General features: G+C 34.1%; 1 protein-coding gene across 1 annotated transcript in view; it reads right to left on the bottom strand.

Moving 5' to 3' along the window:
• The window catches only part of SEMA3D (semaphorin 3D), a 176,410-nt gene that overhangs the window by 44,904 nt on the left and 110,589 nt on the right, over positions 1–20,917 (bottom strand). Inside the window, exons 6-8 of the mRNA XM_036429561.2 lie at positions 18,141–18,234; positions 15,339–15,467; positions 7,983–8,125 (exon numbers count right to left, since the gene is read on the bottom strand). Of these exons, the coding sequence (XP_036285454.1) occupies positions 7,983–8,125; positions 15,339–15,467; positions 18,141–18,234 (366 nt within the window). The remainder of the gene's footprint in view (positions 1–7,982; positions 8,126–15,338; positions 15,468–18,140; positions 18,235–20,917) is intronic.

The following is a 20,917-nucleotide window of genomic DNA, read 5'->3' as shown; positions in this document are numbered from 1 at the left end:
ACTTTTCTCTGTACTGCCTCAATCTTCACTGAGTTTTTTCTAAAGATATACTTGATAATCTTTGTAAATTTAATATGGGTAGTCTAGATGGTATATATAAATAATAGTAATAATAATAATCTTAACACAGGATGGCCTATTTAGAAGCTTGAAATTATGATCATGTGTGAGAAAAATATTAAGTAAAACCTGGAATGAAATCTCAAGAGCCTCATTAGAAAGGCATTCGATATACTGTACTAAAATAAATGGTTATACTGAGAGGAAGAACTTAAATCAGGATATTTTAATATGTTTATTGAATTAAAGAAAGATAGTGAATTACACCCACTGAATCAAATCACAGTAGAAAATTTTGCATTTTCCTTTCCAGCCTATGAGTCCTCTTTGCAATATGCTATAACAGTATCATGTCACTGTTTCATTGAGATGCCAAAAAAAGTTCTGACCACTAAAATATATCGATAAAAGAAAAAAAAAATGTGTGTGTGTGTGTGTGTGTGTAAAGTCTTCCATTTCACCTTCTAATAATCTTGAAATACCTTAATAGAAACAAAAAACACAACTATACAAACTGAGACATAGCAGACAAAGGAGAGGAGAAGAAATAGCATGCAAAAACTTGTATGGCAGGTATTACATGCAGTGGTTTTCAAAGCAATCAACGCTGTGGAGGCTCTCAGGCAAAACAGAATTTTCCCTTAAAAAGAACCCCAGTGTTTAGAGATGACTGTTTTTGATTTGTCATTGGAGAGCTGAAATGGAGAACATGTTTTTCAAGCTACTTCAAAAACTTTTAAAAATTAGAAATGTAGGATTTGGATAATATACAATATTTTTTTTAAATCCCATTTCTAAGATTTAACAGATTAAAATGAGGTAAATCTAGACATATCCGGCAGTCTTTTTCAGGTAGGATGAGAGTTCATTAAATAATAAAAAGCTAGAGCCAGCCCCATAAACCCTTGCCTAGGAATTTCTGACAGGAAAACAGATGGTAGTGGAGCAAAAGCACATCTGTAACTCATGGGCTCTAAATCTCTCATTTAGGTTGTAAGTGACATGCTGAGCGTAAGCAAAAAACCACAACCTGGTGGAGATCAATAAATACGGAAAGTGTCATCGGCCTAAAAACACAAATCTTCAAAGGTAGCAATTGTCCAAATAGGACCATATATCAAAATAGACAATGCGAGGGGAATTGAGGCAAAGGGGCTATTAATTAGCCCCCCTCAGGCAAGTTATGTGAAAGAGCCATCCAAGCTGAATTCCTGGCATGGACAAAGGAAATACTGCAGAACAAAAAAGAGAACTGGCATAACCTACAGCTGGAATCCGGTGTGGGCTAGCATAAGTAAGCTAATGGACAATGCTTCCAAAAATGAACACAATCCAAAAATAATGCAAAACAGCCTTGAGGCAGAAAGTTGTAAGCAAACCTCACTGAAGTGACTGGAATTTCCACACATTAATGTACAGGGTGGTGCTACAAGGGACACACACACACACACAGCAATGAACATCACATAGCAGAATTAATAGTATCTGAGAGGACTAACTTGCAAAGTAAATAGAGAAAATTTTTTCAGTGAGTTTATTTCATGTTGTTTCCCCTGTCCGTTCAGTCAGCATTTCTTATCTTACCAAGATCTGTGTAATTTACCACCTATGAGATCAGTCCAAGGTGTAAGGTAGCCATTTAGTGCTTGAAAATATTGGTTGTTCTACAGAATCAACAAATCATAGAGGCTGGCAAGGACTTTATAAATCATTCTGGACTAAGACCCTTATCCTATATAATAAAAGCCTAATATGCAAATCAACTGAGTGGCTGAATAGCAGAACGACCATCTGGGACCACGCTATGACATCCACTGGTGCCAGGCCAGCCAAGGTGGGTGCCATGCAATTGGTCAGGGCCCTGCCTCCCTCTGTGAGGGAGGCCCGTGCCAACAGCCAGGGAAAGGAAGGCCTACTCTTGCATGAATTTCTTACACTGGGCCTCTAGTTTTAAATATGAAACAACTGGAAAGTATTGACACAACTATGCAATAATAAGCATATTGGATTTGAAAGACATTCTGTGGATGGTGAAAGTACTTTTTCTCCTGAGACTATCATTGATCAACATACCCTAAGAAATTATTTTCCATGTCAGCTTCTTTACTATCAATACTTAGTATCTCTCCCTGTCCATACCTTTTGTCCAAAATGTACATTGTTCAAATTATTGATACAATTTCACCAGACATGTCTCCAAATTCTTTTGACTATGTCCAGAAATAAGATCCCAATATTGCTAAAAATGAAGGCAAAACAATGACAGTATATTCAGCTTTTAAAACTAATAAAATATTAATGCTTCCCAGTAACTTTGTAGTTAACTTGTCTCTAACCTCCTAATACACATATACTATCACTCTTTCTCTCCTAAGCACAGTTGGTTGAACTGGCTCCAAAAATGTAGATGTATGACGCATGTGAGCTCCAAAAATGTAGATGTATGACGCATGTGAGTGTGAAAATGACTTTCGACATTTAACTCACTGTGGTATGGCCATGTACTTACATTATTTACAAGTCAGTCTCTTAGATTGTTAATTGCTTGAAAACAAACATCTAAGTCACTCTTCCTCAATTTTCCAGGATCTTTCTCAATATCTGTCACATTCAAATTCTTATGATCTCATATAAGCATTTTGTTTGACTGGTTAAAGAGTAATGGGAAAGATGGGTGCCCTCATGTTCTAAGTTAAAAAACTGAGCGAGGAAGAAGTTGAGCAGAGATGTAAACCTAGACCTGATCTCAAGTTGAATATTCATATAATTCAGGCAAAAATTATCATTCTTACTGCCAAATATAGCAGCTATTTTAAATATATAGAGATAGATAGATAGATAGATAGATAGATAGATAGATAGGTTGATTTCAGAGAGGAAGGGAGAGGGAAAGGAAGAGAGAGATTCAATGATGAGAGAAAATTATTGATCAGCTGCTTCCTGCATACCGTATGGGAAAACAAATCCTGTCCTCCTAGGTATCATATAATCAGTATAGGACATGCACTGTTGTTGAATTAAATAATATAAAAAAGTTTTGACCACTAAAATATAAAATAAAAAATGTGTATATATAGCCTTCCACTTCGTCTCCTAATAATCTTGAAATACCTTTATAGAAAAACAAAAACAAAAACAACACAACTATACAAACTAAGACATCACAGAAAAAGGAGAGAAGAAAAAGCACGCAAAAACTTGTATGGCAGGTATTAAATGTGATACTTGTCTTCCTCTGACTGGCTTATTTCACTTAGCATAATACTCTCTAGGTCCACCATGCTGTCTCAAAGAGTAACAAATTCTTTGTTTTTACAGATGCATAGTTGCATAGTCCACCTGAAATATCCTTTTCCATGCCTGCCATCTTTGCCATATTATTTCCTAATCCTTTTCAACATTTGGTTCAAAAGCCACTTTCTCAGAGATACCTTCCACTTATTTTTTCTAATTGCACCGTATGATTTTTTTTTATTCTAGTATATTTTTCTTATAGCATGTACTGCACTTGCCAATTATATAAATGCAGTCTCTGAGTTTCCTTGTTTAATGCATATATCATCTACTAAGTTGTAAACTCAATGAGTACAAGTGTAATGTCTTTTTTCAAAAAAATACTTCTATATAACTATTGTTTAGCATAGTATCATACACAGGGTCAATTATCAATAAATGTGTTAAGTAAATGAATGCTTTGATAGTCTATACTCAGGTTGTAGCCACTAGCCACATGAAACTATTAAAATTAAACAACATTAAAGTTCATTTCTTCAGTCATGCTAGTCATATGCCAACATGAATAGTCACATGCTACTGTGTTGGGGAGTACAGATGTGGAACATTCCCATCAGCACAGAAAGTTCTACTGGACAGCACTAGTCTACAACAAACAATTAGTAGAGTGGTGATAAATTAAGAACCTCTTAGACAGCAATACTTTGATTCTATCTTAGAAATCTCTCTTGAACTTAACCATATATCTTCATTCCTACTATCTTTAGAAAACCACCTAACATGTCTCCCAGGCACAAATATTTCTCAATCCAGATGCATTCCTGAAATTATTGCTAACTATATACTACCTATCAAGTTACTTATCTGCTAAACACATTTATAACTTCTCATTGCCTACAGCATAGAGTTTAAACACCTTAACATAGAAACAAATTTTCTTATCTTCCAACTTACCACCCCAAACTTAAATGCATTGCTTCCATTTATACCCTTCAGTTCCACTTGCACGATTTCACTATTTTGGAAGCAAAATATACTCTGTGGCAATGATGCCTAAAATACCTGTCGCCTCCCCTTTAGGACACTTTTTTTTTTTTAGCTTCACTGAATTGCACGTAGATTTCTTAGCTCTAACCTCTACTACATTATATTGAGATTATCTTTTTATATCTCTGTTACCCTCATTGTTCTATAAGGTTTTAAAGAAAAGGGATAGAAGCTTGCGTATTTCCCAGTGCTTAGTAAACTACATTTTGCATAGAACTTATATTTTATTGTTGTTGAAAAAAATAAAATAGTGAATAAATGGGTTATGAAATTTAAAAAGATTCCTCTTATTCTGTAAATGATTCTTTAGTCATTACTGTATTATCTCAACCTCCTTTCAAAACCCCCTTCCCATCAATCACTATAGACTACTCAGTCTGAAAAGAAAATGAGTGACAAGTCAATAAAACCACTTCTACTTTAGTTTAGGAGCTGAAAAATTGAGGAGCTCTTGAACTATCAATAGTTTTCCATTGGGCTGAAATTATCCATTAAAAATTAAAATGAACAACAATTACAGCAAAAACAACAAAACCTGAATATTTCCAAATAAGTATGTTGTATGGAAAAATCCTGGTGGAAAAAAGTAATATAAAGAACTCACAGGTTAGTGAAAAGCTCTGTAAACTCAGTACAGTATACACAGTTAACTTAGTTCTCTCTAACATGATCTCTTTGTTCTGAGATCTTTGCTTATATGTCAAACTTAGATGCACTCTGTTATTTATTACTTGTTGAAAATAGAAAAACAATCTTATGCTAATCAAATGGGAGTTAAAAAAAATAAACAATAAAGAGCAAGATATTCCAAATAATGTCAGAATAACATTTTTTATGTGAAAAACGTGTAACAGCAACAAAGATGATGCTGACTTTGTTCATAATTTAAATGGAATATCCCATGGCTGACACTTAAAGTCTATATTATATTTTTAGTAAATAATTTTACAAATGGCGCAACCAAATTTATTCTTAATATATTTTTCCACCTCTAAGGTTATATTTCATTATATTATAGTAGCAAAAACATTTCTCAACATCATAAATTAATTTATATCAACTAATTGGATTAAATCTATCAAAAATAAGTATTGCACTATTAAACTTTTTGTTATTTTGCAGGACGTGACATTTTAAAAAGATTTTTCATCTTGTCAGTGAAATCTCCATTGAGAAATACTCTTTTTTTGCCACACAGTAACCCTAAATTATTAAATAAATTTGAAGCTATGGCCAGGGTGCATTACAATTGAGAAATTACAAAGAAAGCATTTAGAACCAAATATTGTAAACATTTGACCAATAGATCATATGTGAAGTGGGAAATTCAAAAGATGGTATTCAATTAAAACAGAGATTGAATGGAGATACGCTAATGTGAGAACCTCTATTATATCTTTTTTTAAGAAAACTCATCCATCACATGTCCTTATTTGATCTCACAATTTGTTAGCTTTTCATCCAAAAACAATAGCATGTCAAAATCTTGCTGTGTGGCCTCAGAGGTTTTGTGGTGGGAAGACTCAAGTATTAGAATTCTCTCTGCCTTTTCAGTTTTAGAGGACTTTGTTCATAGTTTAAATAAAATATCCCCGGGCTGACACTTAAAGTCTAGTCTGCATTTTTAATAAAGAATTTCATATATAAATGGAGCAACCACATTTCTTTTTAATTTATTTCTCTACCTCTAAGATTAACTTTCAGCATATTGATAGCAGGAAAAAGATTACTCAACATCATAAATTAATTTTCACCAATTAATTGGATTAAATGTACCAAGAAATAAGTATTGCACCAGTTTATATAGCATACAGTTGTTACACAAGTTAATCAGAAAGTGACTCTGAAAATACACTTAATTGACTGCAATCCTCATGACTTCTTTAACATAGCTCACTTAAACAAATGCTGTCAGCCCACCGCACAGCCTTTCAGGGTCAGGGTACTGCTGTTAAAAAGCACGCTTCAGCACACCAACACACTAGCAATGGCCATTCATCTCCAGTCAAGAGGCTTCAAGAGAAATTGCTGTGAATTCTTAGACTCTGAAATAATAAGGATGTTTTTTAGAAAGTCTGTCCCCTGGGGAGAAAGGGATCAGTGGGTGACAGCATTATGGACTAGGCCACTCAGTAAAGAATCACCTGTGCTCACAAGTTGGCCTCACTCAGAAGTCATGTTTGCATTAGCACTTTTAAGTGCAGTGATGGTTTGCATTACTGTGCCTGGAAGTGTTCAAAAGCCTGAGGACGAGGACACAGTTTGAGACAAAATGGTAATAGGCTCAGATAGATGGGAGAAAACAAAAAGTTTGTAAAGACCTCAGCAAGCTTCGGTGAATACGGATTGGCTTAACGGCTCTCCCACTTAATAACTGAGTTAATACTGGAAGTGCATATCTGTTTAAGAAAAGTGATTTTGCTTTGCCCTGAGGCAGTGGGTTGGAGTGTTGTCCCATACACCAAAGGGTTCTGGGTTTGATTCCTTGCCAGAGCATGTAGTGTATTTAGGTAAGGGGATTCAATCCTCAGTGGAAGTGAGTACAGGGGGCAACCGAAGGATGTTTCTCTCTCTTTTTCTCTTCCTTCCTCTCTCTCTAAAAGTCAATATAAAGCATGTACCAAAGTGAGAATTGAAAAGATGAAAGAAAAAAAGGAAAAATTATTTTAGTTAAGATAAATCCGACTAAAAAAAAATACACTAAAGTCATAAGTAGATCCAGTAGCATTATTATTCTACAAAGCTTGCATTCACTCAACTGAGATCTTTAAATAAATGTTTTTAATTTATTTTAGAGAGAGAGGAAGGGAGAGAAACAGAGAGATAGAAACACTGATGAGAGAGATACATTGATCAGCTGCCCTCTACTGGGGACTGAGCCCAAAACCTAGGAATGAGTGTGCCAGAGAATCAACCAGTGAGTTGATGCTCAACCACTGCAACAATGAGAGCTTTAGTGACACAAAATAGAAGTGTCTTATAGAGTCTCTGCATTTTCCTATAATTTACATAAAACAGCAGTACTAAAAAAACTAATTATGTTCTTCAAAATAATTATAGCATTTTTATTTGTTTGCTCTTTTTTTTCTTTATTTCATTTTCTTTCAGAACCAAATCTAGATTAATGTTCTAAAAAATTATTATAATAATACTAGAACCACATTTTCAACTTATTTGTCCCAAGTAAATATATATAATTTTAGATGTGTGATGAGATCTGTGTTTTGATAAAAAATACACGATATGATTTTTTTTTTAGTATTTAACTTTCTCTAGGGCTTATTAAATTGCTTTCAATTTTTAAATCAGATTATTTCATGTGTAAGAACATTTTAATCTCCACAAATTAGGACAATGCAGTGATTTTACTTGAATATCAATAATTAGCAAAGGGATATAGCATAAGTGAAAGGAGCGAGGTGAGAGTCTCTCAGGCACTAGAAAAGGAAATTGAACATTGGAAAAGCTGAATCATTCCCCCCCACCACTTTTTCCTTTCGGATCTCAAAAATTATACATGTAAGATAGTATGAATATATTTTAGCACTTGTTAATAGTGGACATTAACTTTTACTTCCCCATTTCATGGGTAATTGTTCAGACACATACATGCATGCTTAGGTAAAATAAATATATCTTGCCTTACAAACTCTTCCAACTCGAGAAAGAATCATCTTATCTGAAGTACTGCCTTCTTGAGATGATTCACGAAAGAAGAAATATATCTTATCATCATCTGGATTATAGGTGTCTGGTATGGGGAAAGTCCCAATAAATTTGGCACCTGTTTGAAAGAAAAGAAGCTATAAATTAAAATACTGAAATAATTTAGCCACAATACTATAGGCATCTTCTGAATGTAAAACAATTAGCAGAATTTAAAAAAAATGAACCATGAGTGGAATGTGGGGAATGAGACACAAAAAATAAATATGATACCCATAGAAACATGTATTCACATGAAGAGGTTCTGAACAAGTTATCTAGGAACTCTAGAGAGCAGGTGAGAACATGACTGGCTGATATAATTTTTGCACCTCGACTAAATTACTTAACTTACCCTTTCACACCTAAAGATTCTATGACTTATGTTCTTTTATATGGTGGAGTCACTGCTTTTTAGCCACAATAACTATCATAAAAAGCTTAGGAAAAACTAAAAATGTATCCTAAATTGTGTTATATTAGGACATTATTTGGTGCATTTTGTGTAATTTCCAAAATGAAAAAACAACAAATAGTGTGTGGATCAACTCCAGTGTAGGCTTTGATGACATTCTCTCCAGGTTCATATCATGTCTTTGCCACCTACTGAAAAGATGAATTTGGGCAAATGATTTATTTTCTCCATGCCTCAAGATACTCACACCTGATAGGAGACTACTGATACCATCTACCTACTTGGATAACTGATACCATGAACTAATATATATAAAGTACTTAGTATCTGACAGTGACTGACACATAAGTGTTCAGTAAATGTTTATTGTTAAGATGATGATTATGGTGATAATCATTATTTTTATTAGGACCACAAACCAGAAAAAAAAAATGTGCACATCCAAGCAATTATTAGTAGGGGCTAATAATGAAATAGTTCTAAAAGTGCTACATGGAAAGATGTCTATAATACATAGTAGGTGGGAAAAACACACACAAAAAACATTGGCAAAACTTTAAACCCTTTGCATTGCACTAATGACAAGTTGAGTTATTAATTTCGTGTTTATAGGCATTTTAAGTCCTAGTTGTATATCATTGTGAATTAACCAGGTAACAGATCTGTAACTGGGAGATGCTAGTTCAGAAATAATCCTTTTGACTAAGACAGTAGTTGAGAAATAAAGAAAGGACTTCAGGTAAATGGAAAATACCAGATACCTGGAAGGAAGTACAGAGCATTGTTCAGGGAATAGAAGCAGTAAACAAGAGGAGATAACTGTCCACACCACATACAACACAGAAGAAAAGAAGAAGAAAAGAAGAAGAAGAAGAAGAAAAGAAGAAGGAGGAGGAGGAGGAGGAAGAGGAGAAGGAGGAGGAGGAGGAGGAGGAGGGGGGGGGAGGAGGGGGAGGAGGAGGAGAAAAAAGAAGAAGAAGGAGAAGAAAGAAGAAGAAGAAGAAGAAGAAGAAGAAGGAGAAGAAATAGGAGGTAAGAAAGATCAACACTGCCTTCTCTAGAGATTTGCCCGGGATCTAATTGTGGTGCACCCTAGGAGACTAAAAATCATTCCCCGCAAATGCAGAGCAGTTCAATAGACAAAAGTTAATGTTTAATTCCAAGTAATGGGCAGTTTAGTCTTTACCATCCCAGCTCTCTAGGTCAGCCCTGGTCACCCATCCAACTGTTTCTCTGAGAAGCGTTGAGAGAAAAAGAAGGATGGGGAGGAAATGGGCACCAACTTCTCCACTTTGTTCTTTATTATTCCCTATTCTGTTCCTGGAATTTAGAACTCCAATGTATTCCTATGCTCCTCATAATCTCACTTTCATGTGACCCTAGATTATACAAAAGTTAAATTTTAGAAAACTATGTAGGATGCTTTAAATTTTCTTTTCTAATTAATCTTAAATTAGTAAGGTCCATTAACAAGTCCACTCAAGGTGTTATGATTTCCCCCCTCCAGCTGTCTTTTAAATTATTGATAAATTACAAACACTTGGTTTTGAATTTCTGAGCAAAGTAAAAGTTCTTTTTTTGTAACAAATTAACACTTCTCATTTTTTATTTAAATACATATGTTTCTTTAAAGAAACAAAACTCTTTGTGGAAATAAATTTTCCTACAAATGCGGTATTAAGATTTCAGCTAATTCATGAAAATGAAAACTATTTTTAATTACTACTATGTTCAAGTCACTTAGAACAAGAAAACTGGTAGAATCAAAGAATGTAAAAATTAATAAAACTAAAGCTTCACTTTAAACCAATTACAATCTAGATTAAGGAGATATTAACATATGTCCAGGATATATGGCTATGAAGGCCCATCTTGTTTCCAATGACTTAAAAGGGGGGGTGAGACAATATAGGCAGAGAAAAGACAACCAACTGTGGGCTCCCAAATACACAGACTAGACATTAATGATTATCTACATAACTTCTTTGAATTTGCAGATGTCTCAATGCAATGTCCAGGCACTGGATGAAAATTTCCAGTTGCATTGGCATGTGTATTTTTAAAATATATTTATAGACAAAAATAAATAAAACTATATAGGTGATTCTTATAAGGATCTAAGATTAAGAGTCAAGGACATAGATGACCATTTTATATATATACAACAGATAGTCTTATTGTGTCTATTCAGTGACTTAGTTTTACTGGTTTTATTGAACTCTCTTTTGAATGATGATTATTTTTCTATAAGAAAACTGTTTTGGAGTACTGTAAGAAAATTGAATAGTGGAAGTGTTTAAGCCAAATGTTTACTAAATGAAGAAATGTAATTAGGGGGAAAGAGTATCAAATAGTACTCTGTTCTGCGATTTAAACAATATGCATATTTATGAGTTGAAAATATACACATGTTTCAAGAATAAAGAGTTTCTTTTTTGCAGATTCAATTGCGGTCCTGTCTTAGAACATGATGTTAGTATTTCTTGATAGAAACTTTCCTGACTTGCTGCCTAATTTGGGTAAAATAGGTATCATGTAATCAGGATAGGACCTTTCTGTTGCTCAATTAAATAATATAAAAATTATACCAAAAGACACCTGGGCTTTATTATGCCACATTTTCCCTCTTTGGCATCTGAAACACATGTCGTAATAGGGGTGGAGTTCGTACTCATGCATTTTCACAAATGAACTTTTAGCATGACACCAAGAGTTATTGCCAAATGAAGAAGGAATAAATCCATATGGCCTGTATTACACATCACTTTCATTTCTCCCTCTGAACCTCTCACCCAGATGAGCTCACCTACACAATGACAACCTAAATGACTTTCTTACTTTCTTTTACTTATCATAACATCTTTTTCATAAAAAATGTTTTTTTGTGTGGAAGGAGAATTTATAGCCAACAAAGCACTCCCAAAGAAACTGCAAATAAAAACTGCCCCCATATGTTAAAAAATGCAAAATTAAAACAAAAGTTCTACTTTACTTCATGGGAGGAAACAAAAACATATGCAACTGAGGCAACATCATTTGTTTTCATTTTCCATACTTCAGCTATAGTAATTAGGCTGTTTCATTAACTGTGTTAGGTCCAGTGCTAAGGAAGAAACTGAGCTTTAGCCCCATAATTGCTACCAAAATAGGAGTCAAGCTTCCGAATTCAGGAGACCTGATATGCCGCTCTAGTCAGAAGCTGGATTGTAATGGAAAGATGGCTCTGGTACTTAGGAGACCTGGACATATCCCTTCTTCACACTGAATCTCCATCTGTGGAGTATGAGGTTGAATAAGATAATGTCTGCGATAACATTCATTCCCAGTAATCAGCACATTTTCTCTAACAATAAATGTGCTTTGTCCTCACCACACTGCTGACACCAGCTGATGACCCCATGACCTGTCTTTGGAACCTAGACTGACTACAACTGAAAAATGGCCACTTCTCATAACAGAGGACAGAAACTCTCCCTAAGCAAGCTGATCTTTTTTAAGCCTTAGCATGCCAGGTACGTGCTCATTATAAGAATTTCATATAGTTTCTGTGCTTTCTCCCTTGCTCTGTCCTAGTTTTCATGGACCGAGAAACTGACTAACTGGTTCTTTTGAAGCTCTCACAGTGCTCTTCTAACTGCAGCCTGCTTGTCCCTCAGCAAACCTCTGACGTAATGCTCACACTGACTAGACCAAAATGATGTAAGAAACAATAAAATAATGACATATATAATATGTCAATAAAATACTGAACATATTATAAATTGTATTGAGATAAGGTGATGGAGACCTATAGGAAGATGAAGCCAATGGAAAAAAGAAAAAAACAAGGTCAATATATATTTTGAAGGAAGTAAAGATCCTTATCAAAACATTAGATAAAGGGTGAGAAGAGGAAGGAATCAAAGATAATTTCAAGGTAACTGGGTGGATGAAATTAAGAAAGTTAAGACAGATAAAAATCAGGAAACTGGTAATGAAAGATAGGCTACAAAGGGAAAACATGATCATTTTAAAGTTAGACTCATAAAATTTTAGATTTTAGACACAATAATCTCTTATATACGTATTTCTACATCTCTATCTACCTATGTACATATTTGAGGAAACTCAAAGTGTCACTAAACAACTTGTAAATATTTCAAAGCACTTTTGTAGTATAATCAAGGCTAAGGCTTAGATATCTTTACTCCCATATTAAACAACCATTTCTTCTCATCCGAGATGGAAATATAAGATATCCAAATAAATATTTTTAAGGGCACTCAGTTCTAAGAAAAGGATGGAAATATAGTCTTAGGAAACACCAGAACACAAGAAACAATTTCACAGAATTCAGCACCCTGTGAATACTTTTATTATTCCAAATTTTCAGACAAAAAAAGATTTGACCAAGGTCACAAATAAGTGATGGTTAGTATTTAAATGTAGGCAACTAAATTATACATAAACAGCTATAATTTTTATCTAAAATGGGGCACATTTGAGAGTTAAAGAACATATTAAAACTGGAAATATGCAGGCAAATCAGGTCATATGGCACTCCTGTCATTAACCACTAAGCAATCTGCCACGAATGCTCTAGAACCATAAATGTTCTCCCTCAGTCTTAATCATTGCCTACCTTCAATCCATTGAATCCTTCTGTGGTGAATATTTTCTCTTACCTCCAATTTCTTGCTTTCTGATGACTTCAATTGCCATTTTCCCCCACTATCCAGAATGTTCTCCTGAAATCTCCCTCAAATTCTTCTATTCCCAAACAAATAACTTCAACTTCTAATATTTATTTCTGTATATTTTCATGTCCACCTCTACTGCCACTACCTTTGTTCCTATTCCATCCTGATTTCCTGCTTTTGTTCTCTTATCTTTCTCTGTCCTCATTCTCCTCATACAATTGTCAGTTACTGTCATCAAAAACAAAGATCTGATTCTCTAATTAATATCAGGGAATGGTGTACGGGGTTCAAAAGAAACAACCTTCTAGTTAAAAAAATATGAGCTTTGAGAATGTAAAATATAGCATGGTGACTATAGTTAATAATATTCTACTACATAATTTAAAGTTGCTAAGAAAATAAATCTTAAAGTTCCCATGACAAGAAAAAAATGTGTTATGTCTGATGATGGATGTTGCTACACTTACTGTGGTGATCAATTTATGATATATACAGATATAGAGTCATTATGTTGTATACCTGCAACTAATATAATGTTACTTGTCAACTATTCCTCAAAAACATAAACTATAAATTAAAAGATAGATAACTTCTCATTGGTTTATGGATATTTACAGTTTTCTAGTTTCATATCCCACTCTCCTCTTATGCCTCAGGTATTTGTCCTGCCTGAGGTTAGCAACCCTCCTGCATAATCTTTTCAGGCCCAGTGTATAGAATAGCCAGTAGTATGTCATAGGCTGTCAAATGGTGTTTATTAAAAGAATGTTCAACCAATTCACTTGATCTTAGCCCAAAGGTCAAGAAGTGATAAAAGGTTCAACCAACTCAAAAGCTTTCTATTTTACCTGCTCTCTCCACACAGCCCAAAGAACAACCCTGCGAGGCAAATAATAGTTGAATAAATATTTCCTATATTTATTGTTCTAGCAGTATTCAGACTTCTTTATGGGCATGTCACAGTTAAGAAAAAGAATGGAATAATCTTTTAAATGGCAATATAATGATATTTGCCACCCCAAGACTGGAAAATACAATCTAATATATTTCACTTTAAAGCCTTAAGTATATCTTGTTACCAAGCAGAGGACTAAACTTTTCTTTTGGTAAAATCTATGGAGTTCCTCTCAAATCAAGTATTTCCACAAAACCTCACAAGGCTCCAGAAGAGAGTGTTGAGAAATAACTTAATTGGGGATATTCTAAACTGTGTTACCTAATAATGGGTTCTATTTTGGTCAATGAAATTGACATTGTTGTATAAACAAATGGATCTGGAAGTTTTGACTAAATAAATGTTTTTCCCTTTTGTTTATATTGTCACTCCTTGAATGACATAAAGATATAGAGAGATAGCCCCTAGGAAGTTTTTACCCTGGCCTCCTCCACTAAAACCCAATATTTATGGTGGGAATGAGAAATGCTGCTTGCCTGCTTAGATAGCAATGTTATGTTATTCTTCCATGCAGCAGAATAATTCCTATCAATGATAAATCCTGACTTGTTGCAAGGCAGTAGAAAAAACAAAACAAAACAAAAAAAAACCCTTGCATTGTTCCTTGAATTAAATAAATATATTTAGGCTTTGTTTTTGGGTTTTTTTTTGTTGTTTTTTGGAGAAGTTTGTTTTATTGAAAACTTGAAATACTGTATGATCTGCAAACAAAAAAGGAATGAAACTAATGACAATATCAACATGCTTAAAATTTTGGAGGGATATGTATTAACCAAAACATAAATTATCTTTAAACAAAAGAAGTTAGCATTATAATCAAACCCCTTTTCAATTCACTCATAGACAGACTTTGACTTAGTCATCAAAAGACTACAGGAGAAAGATTGCTAACTTTTAGCCTAGCTCTGCAGCTTACAAATTGTAAGATCTTGACCAAATTATTCAACTTCTCTCTATCTCATCTTTAAAAATTTATACTCATTAAATATACCTCACAGGTCATTAAGAATATTAAAAAATCAATTAGAACATAGGAATGTCAAGGACAACAGCACACACTCAATAATTGTCAGTTATTATTATTATATATGCAACATGCATAACTTAGTGAGAAATTATTTCAAACTTATTTTAAAACATTGAACTAAATTGCTTATCCCAAAACACATCTGCATGAATAATAATGACTTTCTTATCTCTCCAAAAGCAAGGCAAAACAATCAAAAGTGAGAAAATCACTAACCATTGAGCCAGTAGTGCTCTGAAATGTCAGTTCTGATGTAATGATGGTCTTGAGTAGGCCCGAGGGACCGCGTGAATGCGGTATCTTTGCCAAGGAAATCAGAAGCTGTTCCAGAGTAGAGGTATTCATCTGGGTGGGAGAAAAGAATACATAAGACTTCTAAGAGTTTACCAGCAGTACTATTTACAATATACTAATTTCGCAGCATGCAGCCAGAGATGTTTATTGCTCAACATCAGAATATATTGATGGTTAATTCATAAATTTCACATTCAGATTTTGAAAAAATTGTTTAAAGAAAAGATAACTCTGTAAACATTGGTTATCTGATGTTTTAAGAACTGTACATGTATTGGCTACTCTTATGAACTAGCTCTTCCGTCCCTTCTCCTCACAAATAATTCAATGGTGTATCATAATTAGGAGCTTCTCATTGTAGCAACACAAAGGAATATTAAAAAGTAAATGCCATAATGAAGAATGGATTGTGTAATTAGTATTTACTTAGCAGACACAACCTCAATGACCACAACTTTTCTTTGCCTAATCTCTGCTGAAAGAGAGCTTTCAGCACTGAAGTCATTCTTTGTAATTATAACATTTTACATTCCTGTAGCTAGTCCTGTCTCTAACAGTTCTGATAAACAGGAATTCCTGAAAGGGGAAAGAAGGGAATGATGTTGCCATTACTGCATACCAAACTTTTTTGTCCAGTTATTTATGTAAAGTGCATATCCGTGTTTTATGAGAGAAAGAGAGGGGAAGAGAGGGAAAGAGAAGAAAGGGGAGGGGGAAGGGGAGGAGAAGGAAGAGGTAGGGAAAAGTAGGAGGAGAGTAAAGAGAAATGGGGCTAGCAAAGAAGAAAGAGGCTGAGAGGGGAAAAGTTGGTAGGAAGATAAGAGGAAGAGGAAAAGGAGACAGGAAGGAGAGAAAAAGATAACAGAAAGGGGGAGAGAGTAAAGGGAGATGGGGTGGGGGAGGGGTAAACAAAAGGATTCATTGGGGGAGAAAAAGAGGAGGAGGTGTCAAAGCCCCCAATGATTATTAGCACATTGTTGGGGTGGAGGAAGGTGGCAGAAAAGAATGCTATCCCTATAGTAGAGTGTTTCCCAAAGTGTGGAAGCCTACCCCCAGGGGTACGGGAAGAGTTTGGTGGGGGCACGCATTGCACCGGAGCTTGGTGGGGATATGCACTGCACTGTGCTTAGCTGCACCTAATTCTATGTTCTCATGAGTACGAGGGGTACGCAGCATTACGAAAATTATAGACATATGTCAAAAGTTTGGGAAACACTGCTATAGTAGAATGTGTTGCTTTTTTGAGAGCTAAGCTATCGCAAGAAATCTTCATAGTCAACTACTTTGGGTTAGCCTTAATAGATCAAAATTAAAAATGGCCAATCTCTATAGAAAATTTAGATTTTTTAAATGTCTAAATAAAAAATCAAAAAAGACACTGTTTTATCATTGAAGACCGATTTTCCTCACAAACATCAATGTAAATTTTGCTTTTGTGTAAGTGATTCAGATACTTTCTAAGTCCTCTGATTATATCCATCTAAATGCATTTTTACTAAACTAATTGAGACAATAGTCAACCTCAATGAAAAACAAAAGTACAAAATAGAGAAATTCAGTATGTAACGTAAACGTACATATGGCATTGCTTCCATCTCTGAAAACATTCCCTTAAGACATGTGGTAAATGGCAACATTTCATATGGAGGCAAATTTTTTAAAAACAAAAGTAAAAAAAATAAAATCAACAAAGTCATTGTGAAAAAAGTTTGGTAAGAGTAAAGGCGATAAATTACCGTCAAATAAAATTTTAACTATTTGAACATTTGGTCAGAAAAATAAAATTTGTATGTTTCAACTCCAAAACTGAATCTGTAGATCCAGGCTCTAAAACTGTCTTCCTTGTATTTAAATTACTTAGAGTTTCTTAAGAGGGGTCACCGATGCCTACCATCTATTGTTTTTTATTAAGGGCATGCTAACCCTTCTTGACAGATTAGAATCACAAATCATCTATCTCATTTTTTTAAGATAATGACTGAACATTAGTCACGATTTTCAAAACACACAAAAACACAAGCTTTCACTTCAAAGGGAGTTCACCAGTTCTCAGTAAGTGAAAATTAAAATGTCATGGTGCTTCACTCGCATAGACTATTCAAACATTTGATAGACAAGCTAAATAAAAAAAGAATAAAGTCACGAAGTAAACCAAGACAAAAAGAGTTCTTATAATGGTTGAAATGTTGTGCAGACATTCCTCAGAATAGACTTCAGACCACACAGCACTGCCTTCTTTAAATAAAAGAGTCTTCTCATAAGAAAATTTAAGATGTATACAAAGCAAGATAAGACTGAACATGCTAGTGAAAATGTGGAGTTTTTATTAGCAAGTGAAATCTGTACTCTATAATTTGATCAATTTATTTTATTTTATTAATTTATCCACTTATATCTTATCATTAATTTTTCCACTTAAGTCTTAAAATGTGCAACATATTATGTTTAAGGAATTGCTAAACTTATGGAGACACAGCTTAGTAAAGATAATCTGAGATATTTAAATGTAAAATTTAAGAACAAGTGAAACCTAACTGTGTAGACAGTAAGGATGCTGAGGCCTCATTTTATTAATAAGGATGCTAAATATAGAGATTTGGCACTAAGACGCTATAGTTAGTGGAAGACTTAAAAATAATCTTTAACTGGATAGAAAAATGTAGTTTAACTTACACATACCTTTTTAAAACACCTAAAGCAAGAACTGCCTGTCATTGATCTTACCTGTCATTACTGAAGCAAAAGGCTGTTGAGGATCAAAAGGACATTTCAGTCTGCCGGACTCCAAATTGTGTGTGTCTAGTTTGAACATAACTTCCTGTTATGAGAAATATTAACACAAGTGAGATTTCTTAAGAATATCAGAATCAGCAAGAACATAGGAGATAAGAACTAATACTTAACTCATTAATTCAACAAAAACTGATTGAGCATATATAGCATGTGCATCATGCTGTGCTCCTTAACTCTTTAGCAAATATTATTACTGGCAAGACTCAATCTCCATGTTTTGGTCTCTGTTTGCCCAAAGTAATAATAATAATACAGGATGAATTTTTCTGTCAGATGTACTAAAATACTCATAAATGTATTTAGTCTGGACCACTATCATTATCAATATCACCATCAAACACACACATTTCTTAAGTTTAATAAGTAATCTGTTGAGCTTAGCAAGCCAATTTCCTCATCTAAGAGATACATTTACTATAATATTTATTCTTCCATAGATATTATGATCTATTAACCTAAGCATCTGCAACTATTCCAAGTTACTTAAGCCTTGTTGTATTTTGTAATTTTAGTGACATAAAACGTTCTAAGGTAGGAAGTTCATTTTCATAGCTGTTGATGCATGTGGGCAAAAAATATCCTGTTACAGTATTTTCACTATTATGAAAACACTGTACACATTAAAAGCCACATAGTTATTTTGGCTGAAACATCTGTTTGTACAATAGTGGCCACAGACACTGAATGACATTGGCATATTTTAATATTCAGGAAAAAATAACATCTTAAGTTGAACTCTCCAAGAAAAATATGAATGTATAATGAATACGGTCCCAGGAGCTTGAAGGTTTCATAACAATGACAACACGACCCTACTGCAAAAGGCTGATGACTCACCCTGCCTAGGCACTAGAGAAATTCAGCATTTCAGACATTCTCTCTAGATGGTGTAGCTACAGAGTTGTATCAGAGCACACATACATTTGTCATAAAGAAGGACCATTCAGTGCTACTTATCTAGAAAGTAAGCAATGAAACAAAAGGGATAGAGGAACTGGATTATTTATTGTTATTGTATTATCTGCCATGTCAGATATTTTTCTTATGAACAAGACCAACAGTAGCTACTGCCTTTAAAAAAATAGCAATAGTAATTTAAATAGCATGATTAACAATTGTTATTCTACAGTTCCAAGTAAATGCATTTAAATATTAATAGTAAGATACCTAACAGTTAACCATGGGCCAGAAACTTTATATATGTTGTCTCAGTTAATCCATACCATAAGCCTAATAATGAAGGTACTCCGAGAATTCCAACTTTACAAGAGAAATATTGAGGATGGAGGGATTAAATACCTTGTTCAGCATCACATAGCTAGTAAGAATTAAAGCAGTAGTTCATACTTGGGTTGTCTCCAAAGTTCACGTTTTTAACTAAGGTAGTCTCAAAATTCAAACTCATGAACTTAAAATGTGTTGAAATCAATTTATAGTAGCCTCACAGTGACCATATAAGATGGTCAAGCCCAAGTATGTTTAATTAGACAGGTCAGCTAATGGCAAGCTATGAGAGCAGAGGCTAGACATGAAAAAAAAAAAAAGTCTAGTGCGATTATGTTTAGGGCTACTTTCCAACTGGGGATGAGGCTTAAGGTGTGTCAGGAAAAACACACCTGTAGATAGTGGCTCTTAAGTATGTTTAAGTATCGTTAAGGGAACATTATTCTTCACAGATCAAACAGAAGTGCTGACTCTAAAGCCTATAATAGGATATTGTAAAGGGGGAAAGTAAGCTGAATCCTGCTATGGCAGAAGATCAGAGTGAAAAGCTAAAAAAAAAAAAAAAATTTTTTTTAAAGGAACAAGAAAATATCTGAGAAAATGTCACATTTGATGCAAAGTACTAAATACTCCCTTATAATTGTACAGACTTCTGTTTTTAAAATGCAACATTTCATTAAATTCTCAAGATAAGCCCGTAAAATGGGTATTTGTACAGGCTGGGGACAAAGCCTCCTTTATAATCTCCGGGAGAAAGAAGATAGTGAGGAAGCAAGTTTCACTGGGCCAGAGTCAAGGATACCAACAGGAAAATGATGTAAAAAAAAAAAAAAAATGGCTGATTAAATGGACTGCCTCAGATAAACGGACTGCTTCACATGGCACTCTAACTTCTGAGACAGCTTCAACTTCATAAGATTTCCCCCCCCACTTAATTCCTTAATTTAATTATTTTTGCAAAAAGCATCTATCGAGGCTGCACACTGAAATATTGTTGAAACAAAGCAAGAGTGATAGGAAATATTTAATCATAATTAGGCAAAGTTTTTATTAACACTTTTCCCATTTAAAGATGAGATTTACAGCAGGAGAAGGAAGATAGAATATACTTCCAATATAATTATTTAACAGCTATCAGGCACTCCAAGTTTTACAGAATACATGTATATGTATATGTATATGTATATGTAAATGTATATGTATATACCTATGCATATGTACAGGTATATGTATATGCATGTGTATATTATATATAGCAGACATTAATATAATACTTTATAAATCCTTGCCTTTGTACTTTTCTGTGTTTCTGTGGGCTGTTATGGCTGAGTATTAAGTGGCTGGAATGAAACAAGTGCTATGCCAAAGCCTATACTATAATTTTCTCATTTTGTCCTCAAAATTACTCTGTGAGGTAGTTAGTATTACTATCATCGTTTTGCTGAATAAACAGAAGCTTGGAAAGCTTATGTAGTGTGCATAAG

This window comes from Pipistrellus kuhlii, unplaced genomic scaffold, assembly GCF_014108245.1.
Source record: "Pipistrellus kuhlii isolate mPipKuh1 unplaced genomic scaffold, mPipKuh1.p scaffold_m20_p_10, whole genome shotgun sequence".
NCBI classification, from domain to species: Eukaryota; Metazoa; Chordata; class Mammalia; order Chiroptera; family Vespertilionidae; genus Pipistrellus; species Pipistrellus kuhlii.
The sequence above is the reverse complement of the archived record's forward strand: the minus strand, read 5'-3'. Positions and strand labels throughout refer to the sequence as shown.